The 10,624-nt window shown below is 60.9% G+C and overlaps 1 protein-coding gene across 1 annotated transcript; it reads left to right on the forward strand.

Moving 5' to 3' along the window:
* The first annotated feature begins 1,376 nt into the window (after positions 1 to 1,376).
* PIP5KL1 (phosphatidylinositol-4-phosphate 5-kinase like 1) lies at positions 1,377 to 8,113 on the forward strand. Its single transcript, XM_004593537.2, has 11 exons — positions 1,377 to 1,542; positions 2,230 to 2,433; positions 3,537 to 3,587; positions 3,730 to 3,884; positions 4,036 to 4,160; positions 4,407 to 4,441; positions 4,540 to 4,595; positions 5,023 to 5,135; positions 5,400 to 5,553; positions 7,060 to 7,661; positions 7,837 to 8,113. The coding sequence occupies exons 1-10, from the start codon at positions 1,513 to 1,515 to the stop codon at positions 7,328 to 7,330; spliced, it is 1,194 nt and encodes a 397-aa protein (XP_004593594.2). The 5' UTR covers positions 1,377 to 1,512; the 3' UTR covers positions 7,331 to 7,661; positions 7,837 to 8,113.
* The last annotated feature ends 2,511 nt before the right edge of the window (positions 8,114 to 10,624 follow it).

Here is a 10,624-nt window from a genome sequence, read left to right on the forward strand (position 1 = left end):
TTTGTGTCTGTGCTGTCCTTGGCAAGGGGAGCTGGTCTGGGAGGGCTTGACTTTGACCCCGACTTGGTCTCTGGTCAGGAGAGCTTGGTTGGGCTATAGGGTGTCTGGGTGCTGCCTCGGCACTGTGCCTGTGCAGGGTGTTACCTCGGACCAATGAAGTTTGGCCTAGAGGTGCTCACAGCTTGCCTCCCCGGCTCAACTTGGCCCAAGGAACCAGAACCGTAGGCACCCTTCAAAACCCAAGCCTGTCACCCATCTCGTTCCCATCATCCCGGTGTGCACGGGTGGCAGCCCTGGCATCTGTACTGTCCTTGCAGGTGATTCTCGCAGAGGCCAGCATGTCTCCCCGTCCCAGGGGAGGGCTGTCCATGCACACCTGCCCTCCATTCCAAGTGGAGCCGTTTCCCGGGCTTGGGTCTTCTCCACTCCTCCCACACATGCTGTGGTAGCAGCAACCTCCTCTCAGGTTCTCTGCCCAGGGGGAACTGCCTCTGCCTCCAGCACTGTCCTCCCAAGGCTTCCTGAACCTGCTGTAGGAGCCCATGGAGGGGACCCCACTCGCCCAGCCATGCTTCCCTGCGTGTTGGTCTCCACCCCATCATTCCAGGAAGCTGTACCCACTGAGGCTAGGGGGATGAAATGGTGGAGAGATGAAGGAAGGAGTCTTCCATGTGCTGGGGCTCACTCCCCAAGTGGCCACAACAGCCAGCAGCTCCATCCAAGCCATCTGCAGCTGCTTTCCCCAAGCGCATCAGTAGAGAGCAGCACTGGAAATGGAGCAGCCAGGTGCACACAAGATGGGTCGCTCCAGACCACTTACCCCCCTGCCCATCTGTCCTGTCCCTTCAAGACTCCACGTGCCCATTTGCTCCTTTCCTGGGTCCAGTCACTCTGACCTTAGAGCAAAGCCCTCTGCATGCCCTACCATGGATGCTCCAGGCCACGCTGGGCAGTGAGACCGTGTGGGTCCCTGCCTCTGTGCTGCCCTCTGTTCCCTGTGGTGACATCACCCTTGTGTGCCGGCAGTGGTGAGGTCCTCACTGAACCACCAGGACCGATCCTGGCCCAAAGCAGGCGTCCAAAATAGCCAAGATACGGATGTGGAACGAATGGGCGCCCTGGCCTCCTTGTGACTTGGCGGGTGTCACCTCCGGAGCTGGGTCTTACCTTGCCCAACTGAAAGCAGTTAGTGGATCAATGAGTGGGCCACCTCCCCCAGACGAGCCCAGAGACCTGAGCGCCTCTCTCTGCGCTGGGGAAAGGGCAAGAGGAAAATGAGGGTTCCTTCCAGAAGCCCCCAGCCAGCGCCCCGCCTGGACCGCGGTCTGAAGGATGCTGCAGCCGCGGGGGCGGGACCTGCAGGCGATCGCCAGCATCCCCCCACACGCGGATTGGCTGCAGCCGTGATCGGCGCCGAATGATTGGCCCGTGGGGAGGCAGAGGCGGGGTCTGACTCCCGCAGCCCGGGCGGCGCGGAGACACCGCCAAAGCCCGGGAAGCTGCTGCGGGGCGATGGCCGTGCCGAGCCCGGGGCCCCGCGAGGTAGGTGCGGACCCGCGAGAGAACAGGAGAGGGCAGGTGCCAGGGCCCCGGGTCGGTGAATGGTGTGGACCCGCCCCACTCAGGGAGGGGCCTTGGGCTGGGTGAGAACCAGCAGCCGCCCCTGCCCCTTCCGGATCACCAGTATGAATGGGGGTGATCTGGCGGGTAGCCCCCCACCCCATCCAGGCCTTCCGAGATGAGGATGGACGCTCCTTCCCAGGCATGCCAGGTACTGGGTGCTGGGCACGTGGTCAGCAGGTGCCGGCTGGAGACACTCCGTGCAGAGGGCAAGAATAGATTTGAAGCCCACCACTGTGATGGGCAGTAGTAGCTGCCAGGAAGGAGTTGTGACAGATCTCCTGGCACAGGTGAAACAGACAGGCTCTGGGGTGGTTAGAGGACTTAGCTGTGGTCACACTGCCATGCTCACATCTGGCTGGACCGCAGTGTACATTCTTTGCTATCACTGTGCTGTCGGGGTGCTGGTCACCTGCCAGGTACTGTGCCACCCCCATTCCCCCCCCACACACCTGGTGAGCTGGCTCCCAGCACTAATCTTCGACAGCAGAGGAAACTGAGGCAGGGACAGACTCATAGGTGGTACATGGGACTTGAACCCGGGTCTCTTCCCCTTGGAGATGTTGCCACCTGCCCTTGGCATCCTGTGCCTTCCTCCCCACTCCCCAGGTGCTGGCCCCCTCCCCAGAGGCTGGACACAGAGCAGCTGCCTCGCGCTCCAGCCGTCGTGGACTCTTCTGGCGCCTGCGGGACAAGCAGTCTCGCCTGGGCCTGTTTGAGATCGGCCCGGGCCACGAGCTGCATGGGTTGGCATGTATGATGCAGGCAGGGCTATGGGCAGCCACCCAGGCCTCCATGGACCACCCGCCCATGGTGAGTGGCCAGCCTGCCTCCTGCATCCCCACAACAAATGCCCTGTCCAGCTAATCTTGGGGATCAGAGAAGGTTGTCAGAAGGAGGAGGGTGATCCTGGGACAAGGCTCTCAGTGTTGAGGGGTTGAGAGCCACCTGGCAGGTGCTCGCTATGTGGCTGTGGGGGCCCTGCCCCGTCTCAGCCTCATTACCCCCATCTGTGCAATGGGTGGAGGGGATGGTGCTACCTGGTTTGAGTCCACCCACTCCCCAGTCCTGCCAGGGTTGATGGTTGAGAAGGGGATCCAATCCACTCCCACCCTATCTGCTCTGCCCATTTTCCCCGGAGCCAAGCTGGGGCCCGCCTGGCTCAGCAGAAAGGCTCATCCAACTGCAAGCTCAGCAGCTGAGCAGGGCTGGATGGGCACGTGTGTCCTATTGTGAACAGGGTTGGATGGGCACGTGAGTCCTGCTGTGGGCACATGTGTGTACAGGGTGGATGAGCATGTGTGTTCTATTTGTGTACCATGTCTGCATTCAAGAAGGGGTGAGCATGTGTGTGTGTGCGTGTGCGTGCATGCGCATACTGGCTGGGCAACCAGCGTGTGAGGATTAGGGTCCCTCCCCATAAGTGGTTACAGCCACTCAGGCCCTCTCTGCCTCCCTCCTTTGCTGGTGGCTATAAGTGCTGGCCCCACTGCCCTGACCCAGCTCCCCTTTCTACTCCCCCATAATATTTCTGCCTAAGGTCACCTCCTTCAGGAAGCCTTCCCAGATGTCTCCAGGCTGCATCAGACACATCCCTGACTCTAGAATCCTCCCTTGGTGCTAGGCTGCAACCCGGCTTCCCTCCACCTGCGTGTGTACGGGGCAGCCTGGGGACATGGGCCAGTCTTGAGCACAGACCTGGTGGGGAGCATCAGATACACTCAGACCTATCGCTGATCCCACAGGTCCTCCCTCCTGCCCAGGCTGTGTCCCCAGTTCAGGCACACCCAGGGCCAGCTCAGGTCCCTGTTTGCTGAGGGAACCATATAGGATGGAACGCAGGGGCAAGGCCCGGTGAAACCCTGCAGGGGTGAGCCGTGAACTTGTAGAAACCCTGAACTCCCTCTTCCCTGCAGGGGCTGCTCACTCAAGAGGACTTTTCTGAGGTGCTGACCCAAGTTCATGAGGTAGGCAGCCCTGGAGTCCCCTATTGGCAGGAGCCTGGGTTCTCTGCTCCCCCCACCAACCCCAAGGCGCCTGGGGCTCCTGTGGTCACTCTGGCCTTCTGTCCTCACCCGAGGCCTTGGGGGCCTTCTTGCTCCCCCACAGGGCTTCGAGCTGGGCACCCTGGCTGGTCCAGCCTTTGCCCGCCTACGCCGCTCGCTGGGCCTGGTGGAGGAGGACTATCAGACGGCGCTGGGCCCCGGAGGGCCCTACCTGCAGTTCCTCAGCACCTCCAAGAGCAAGGCCACCTTCTTCCTGTCGTGAGCTGGAGGCAGGGGTGGGGCGGGGATAGGGATGGAGGAGAAGCAGGGGTGGGGCCAGGGGAGGAGGCGCTGGCCATTACCAGGAGCAACAGAGTTACGTGCCCAGGCCGCGGGGCGGAAGGAACTGACCTCTCCCTTCTACCTCCAGCCACGATCAGCGCTTCTTCCTGAAGACCCAACGGCGCCGGGAGGTGCGCGTGCTGCTCGCCCACCTGCCCCGCTACGTGCAGCACCTGCAGCGGCATCCGCACTCGTTGCTGGCCCGCTTGCTGGGTACGGTGGGCCCCGCCTCTGGGGCGGGGGCTGGAGGGACAGGAGTGCGATTGGCTGATCTGGCCTGGGGGCGGGGCGAAGGGGTGCGCGTCCAGCCTCGCGCGTGGACTGCGGTTGGGGGGCCCGGGGTGGGCTTAGGATCCCGAACATCTGGACAAGGAGGCAAGGCCTGGAGCGGGCAACGAGGGGCGGGGGAACCCTGGGATGTGCATTTTGCGTCCCTCACCAGACGACCCTCTCTCCCAGGAGTGCACAGCCTGCGGGTGGCTCAGGGCAAAAAGGTGGGTGAGGCCGAGGGAGGCAAGGTGGCCGGGGCGAGAGACGGCAGCAGGGGGCCACTCCGGGCTCCCCTCACCCGCACCCCCCCGCCCATCCCCAGAAATACTTCATCATCATGCAAAACGTCTTCTTCCCCGCTGGCCGAATCGCTGAGAGGTGAGTATCCCTCGGCTCTGAGGTTCCAGAAAGAAGCACAACCACGCTTCCAACCTTGATGCCACCCCTTATGTTACAGGGGAGCAGGTTATACAGGTTGCTGAGGTGAGGGGGCAGGGGTGAGAGGCTGAGGAACATAGAGATGAAGGTGGGCACAGCGCCAGGGAACCCAGTTCCAGCCTCACCCACCGCACACAGCAGGGTACCAATGACACCCTTGGGGGTGGGGACAAGGTGCTCAGAGGCAGGCCGACCCAGGCCTAACCAGGAGCCTTTCCCTACCGCGTGAGCCTCAGCCTCCTGATCCCTAAGGTGAGAGCAGGTTAGGTACCATCAGGACTGGTGGGGGAGGGACCCCTTGTGTGTCCTGGTTGTCTGTGTGCCAAGGTCGGCGTAAAGCCGTGATGTGTTCTCCTCTGCCTCCCAGGTATGACGTCAAAGGCTGCCAGGTGAGCCGCTGGGTGGAGCCAGGCCCTGAGGACAGCCCCATCATTCTGGTGCTAAAGGACCTCAACTTTCAGGGCAAGACAATCCAGCTGGGTGAGCCACATCTGGGGATGAGGGGTGCAGAGGACGCCTTGGGACCTGTCCTCTGCCCGTAGCCCCAGAGCGCTCCGACTGTCCAACCAGGCAGGGTGGGGTCTGGTCCCAGCTCCCTGGCTCACCGGCTAAGTGACTGGGGTGTCTTTGAAATCCTGGCTCCTGTGGGAACATGGGGACAGGAAGGACAGCACGTGTTTGGGCAGAAGTGGGCGCATGACCGGGCCCCCCACCATGCTCAGGGCCCACCCTGGTGCTCACCAGGCCCTCAGCGGAGCTGGCTCCTCCGCCAGATGGAGCTGGACACGGCCTTCCTCCGCGAGCTCAACGTGCTGGACTACAGCCTGCTGATGGCCCTGCAGTACCTCCAGGAGGATGAGCGGGGCCAGGGAGCCAGCCTCGTCTTCCGCACAGTCAGGTGAGCACCCCGGAGAGGCCAGACCAGGCAAGGACAGCGTGTGGGGAAGAGACGGGGTGGGGTGATGCCTTCCCTGGGCGAAGAGCAGCAAGGGAAGAGCCTGGAAAACTGGAAAGAGCAGTGCAATACTGCACACGTGTGTAGATGTGTGCACATTATACATGTGTATGCGTGCTCACACATGTACATATGTGTGTGCCCATGTGTATGTGTATAAAGGGGTCGGGAAGCTTGGCTGGCCAAGGCAGAGGCAGAAGGCACAGGTGAGCCACGACAGGGGATGGAGCTGATGAGGTCCTTTTGGACAAGGACCGCAGGGCTGCTGGAAATGCTCACCCATTTCCCAGTAGGGAATGTAGAGGCCTGGGAGGTGTTGATCAGGCAAAAGAACTACTTAGTCTTTACTCTTACCCAGTCCCTGCATGGCCTAAGCCCCGCGGTGATTGCCACGCGCTCCCAGTTTGGCACCCTTGCCCCGTGCCCTTGGCAGGCTGACCATGAGCCTCACTAGGCCAGGGTGGAGGGCGTCGGGGACCTGGGAGTTCATTCTCATTTTTAGAGGCTCAGCAGGAGAGCACAGTGGCAGGATGACCTTGAGGCCTCCTTAGCAGCTGTGTCATGTGCTCCCGGTCTCCAGAGCCAATCTCTCAGTGGGGCTGAAAGAGAATTTCCAGGACACAGGGGTCTACACAAGCACAGGAAACCTGGGAGCAGGTGGACATGGAGGAGGAGGCCTAGCCACCTGCCCCAAGGAGGGAAACCTGCAATAGCCGAGGTTTGGACAGAGTCAGGGTCACAACCCTTCCTCGGGCAGCTTGTGGCCAGCAGAGAACCTGCTAGGGGTGCAGGGCAATGGTTCCTTCCCCTAACGAGGCGCTGTGGCCACCCTGGCTCATGTTTACACGGAGTTGTTGCATTGAAATTATTTCTTGATGGCTTGTCCCAGCCCATGTGCATTCATCACCCAGGCCAGCCCTTTGAATCCCAGCACCCTCTGGTCTCCAGTCGGCACCTGGGCGAGGCCTGTTCATTGGCTGATTTTTCCCCAAGGCAGAACAGGGCTGGAATAAAACCTCTGGGTAACTCATGCAGGTCAGTCAGGAGACCTGGGGCTGACATGTTGGCGTAGCAAGCTAAGCTTGCAGCACCGGCATCCCAAAGGTACACGGGTTCACATCCCAGCTGTTTCACATCTGATCCAGCTCCCTGCTTATAGCCTGGGAAAGCAGTGGAGGATAGCTCAAGTCCTTCGGACCCTGAACCCATGAGGCAGATGCAGAGGAACCTCCTGGTTTCGGATCGGCTCAGCTCCAGCAGTTGCAAAAAAAAAAAAAAAAAAAAAAAAAAAAAAAAACACAAAAAAACAAAACAAACAAAACCTCCTAATAAGAAACTTAAAGTCAGGCCATATAAGGCAAAACCGAGTGTCTGTGCTCCATGCACTCTGGACCAACCCCCGTGCCCCCTAGACCCCAATCAGCCTCTCCCTGCGCTGTCGGCCCCTAGGTCCGTGCAAGGGGCCGGGAGCCCGGAAGAGAACGAAGCGCAGAACCGCAGGCTTCTTCCCGACAGCCCCAACGCCCTGCACGTGCTTGACGGGCCGGAGCAGCGCTATTTCCTGGGCCTTGTCGACCTCGCCACGGTCTACGGGCTCCGCAAGCGGCTGGAGCACCTGTGGAAGACACTGCGCTACCCCGGCAGGACCTTCTCCACTGTCAGCCCTGAGCGCTACGCCCGGCGCCTCTGCCAGTGGGTTGAAGAGCACACCGAGGAGTGACGCGCACCGGCGGGGGAGCGTGGCCTCGCCGCTCCAGCAGGGTGCAGCTGCCCCTCACCAGGGTCTCCCTCTATGTGCGCTTTTCCTCAATTCCTCAAGCAAGGCTGTTACATTCTCTTCTTAGAGACTAGGAGATGGAGGCTCTGGGACCGAGCAGAACCACTCAGCACCAAAACTGTCGAGCCTACAGCGGTCTTAACCGCGGGCTCCCACCATTCCGTCCAGCTCCAGGGCAGGGGGACCCCGCAGGCTGATGGCCACAGCTCCCACTTCCCCATGTGGTCCAGATGGGGAAGCTGAGGCCCAGAGACTCCCAGAGGATCACACACGGGTAAGTGGCGAGCTCCTCCTGGCTCCTGCCAACTTCCTGTCCCGATGGAGCTGCAGGTGGGAGGAGGTGGTGGGGGTGCTCCCTGAGGAGGTGGCGGCACCATTGAACGCCCCCCTTTCTCCAGCTGTGAAATGGGGCCATCAGCGCCTGCCCAGCCACTCTTGTTTCCCTACAGGAGAACCCAGCCTCAAGCCCCGGGGGCTGTCGTGGGAGCCCCTCCCCTGTGCTTTGCTCTGTGAAATGGAACCTCATTAAACATTCCTAGAGCACTTCACTTGCGAGCTTGGGGCCTCCCACCACCTGTCAGATGACACAGCTAACGCGAAGAGTGAACTTGGATTCCTGGAAAAAATTTATTATTATTTTTTTCACATTGGCATCACTCCTAGCCAGGTGGCTTTGGGTGATTACTCAATCCATCCATCCTGACGTCAGCCCCAGCAGGAAGCTGACAGGAACAGTGGCTAAGACTTGGGGGGGGGGACTGCAAGGGGGTGAGGGCGGGCACTGTGCCTCCTGGCAGCTTTGAGGGCTGGATTCCCTCAGGAGGCCACGTCAGCACCCAGAAGCCTATGTGCCCCTGGGTGCTGGCTGTCGGCAGGAAGAGACTTGTCTGGGACCCTGGCTTCCTCATCCGTTCATTCCACGGGCATTGGCACCTCGTGTCCTGAGGCAGGAATGAGCTTGGTGTGTGTGTGGTAGGGGTGGTGGGGGGACAGCCAGGGGTGGGGCAGGAGTCCACACTGGGCAGGTTCTTTTTTGCTGGGATAGGAAGAAGTTGTTGTTGTTTTGTTGTTTTCCCAACACCAAGTGGGAGAATGCAGCACCCTCATCTGGAGCTGCAGGACTTCAGGTCTCAATTCCACTGCGGATTTCCACTGTCCCATCCCTGTGCAGCCCTAGTAAGGACATGAGGGGTCACTGACCAGCCCCTGTGGGTCATAAATGAACACAGAGGGCTCATCTCGCCTTGGGGCTGGATCCAGACAGGAACTTGAAGGAAGACTTGGACAGAGAGCATTGTGGCACTGTGGGTTAAGTCACCATCTGTGGCACTGGCATCCCATACCAGAGCCCTGGTTCAAGTCCCAGCTACTCCACTTCTGATCCAGCTCCCAGCCAATGCACCTGGGAGAGCAGCAGAGGATGGCCCAAGTGCTTGGGCCCCTGCAGCCATGTGGGAAACCTGGATGGAGTAGAAGTCTTCCCTTCTGTCTCTCTCAGCCTGCCTTTCAAGTAAAACTAAACTCTTGAAATAGAAAATAAAGGAGGCCTTGAAGGGAGATTAGAAGGGCTCTGACTGTGGGGACTTGTGTGCACCTGTGTGACTCAGGGGCCAGGGTGAGACTGAGCTCAGACTGCTGCTCCCCAACAGGCAGGGCAGAAGGGTGCAGGCACCGGGGACACCCCCTAAACAGAACACAGAGCATGCTTGGTGGGCTGCTGAGCAGGGAGCAGGCACCTCTGTCAAGAAGGAAGATAGAGTTTGGAGTGGGGGCCAGGGCAGGAGCCCAGCTGGTTCCCAGGCCGGCTTCCTGCCAAGGGAGGTGCGTGGATACTTGGGTGAGCTCTCTGGCTCTGCAGGACATAGCCAGGGGATCTTTGGAGCCTGCTTTCTGCTACACCACCTCCTAGTGCCTCACACCTGTGCCTTCTGCCACCAGCTTGGCCCCTGTGTGAAAACCACAAGAGCCCCAAACTGAACTGCCTTATGGGTTTCGAGAACGCTCAGGGAGGGGAGCATTGGGAGGCACAAACAGGTGGCCAGAACACCTCTTCGCCTCCAGCTCTGCATTGGAAACCCCCCGACTCCATGCTGGCTCTGCTGTGAGGATGTGGGTACTGCCTTCATCTCCAAGATGAAGGTCGTGGTCAAACAGCTACAAGGGGACCTGTGTTGTGGTGTAGGGGCTAAGATGCTGATCGCAACACCGCCATCCCCTATGGGAGCCCTGGTTCAAGTTTAGCTGCTCCATTGCCAATCCAGCTCCCTGCTGATGCTCCTGGGGAAACAACAGAAAGCAGTTCAAATGCCTGGGCCCCTGCACCCATGTGGGAGGCCCTGGTGGTAGTTAATATCCCCAGCTGTCCCCTATTGGGGTGCTGTGGTAGATACTGGGGTCCCACCCTAGACTCCAGCTCAGCTCCTTACATATGCAGACCCTGAGAGGCAGTGGTAATGGGTTCCTGTTACCCGCCTGGGAGACCTGGAGGGCGTCCTCACCTTGGGCGGCTTCCAGACCCACTGGTGGCAGACATGTGGGGAGTGATGGCGCAGAGGGCGCTCCCCTCCTGTAATACGCAATCATCAAAAGAGGAAGCTGCTTCCTTCCTTGATATTTCAAGCTACCTGAGACTGCCGTGTCTTACTTGCAAAATTTGGCAGCCCTGTCAGCCTGAAGCCGGGGCTGCTTGACTCCAGGCCTTGCCTAATTTCTTTACCCACCCCTTCAATTTTGGAAACGGGGAAGCCGGAATCCGGCGAGCCCCGCATTCTCGGCCAGCAGTCGCGCCACCGCCACCGGTGCGGAAGGGCGGGACCCTGGGACCTCTTGGAGGGGAGTGAGGGCGGAGGGCATGCTGGCGCGCCGACTCCGCCCCTAGCCCCCACGGCCCACCCCGGCCGCGCTGACCCCGCCCCAGGCTTCGCAAAGCTCCGCCCCAATCCCGGCAGGTCCCACCCCCTGCAGGTTTCGCCCAGTCCCCGCAGCAGGCTCTGCCTTGTCCTCCGCAGGCTCCACCCCGCCCCCTGAGGCTCCGCCCTTCTCTTCCGCCCCGCCCCTCAGACTCCGTCCCTCCCCGGCTGTCCCCGCCGTAGGCTCCGCCCCTCCCCGCAGGCTCCGCCCCTCCCTGCCGCCCCTACCCGCCCACGGGCTCCGCCCCTCCCTGCCGCCCCTACCCGCCCCTCGGCCGCCCGGGGCCAGCGGCTTCCATCCTCCGCGCGGCCGCAGCGCCGCCTCCGC

The sequence above is a fragment of the Ochotona princeps genome, chromosome 14 (assembly GCF_030435755.1).
Source record: "Ochotona princeps isolate mOchPri1 chromosome 14, mOchPri1.hap1, whole genome shotgun sequence".
In the NCBI taxonomy this organism is placed as follows: Eukaryota; Metazoa; Chordata; class Mammalia; order Lagomorpha; family Ochotonidae; genus Ochotona; species Ochotona princeps.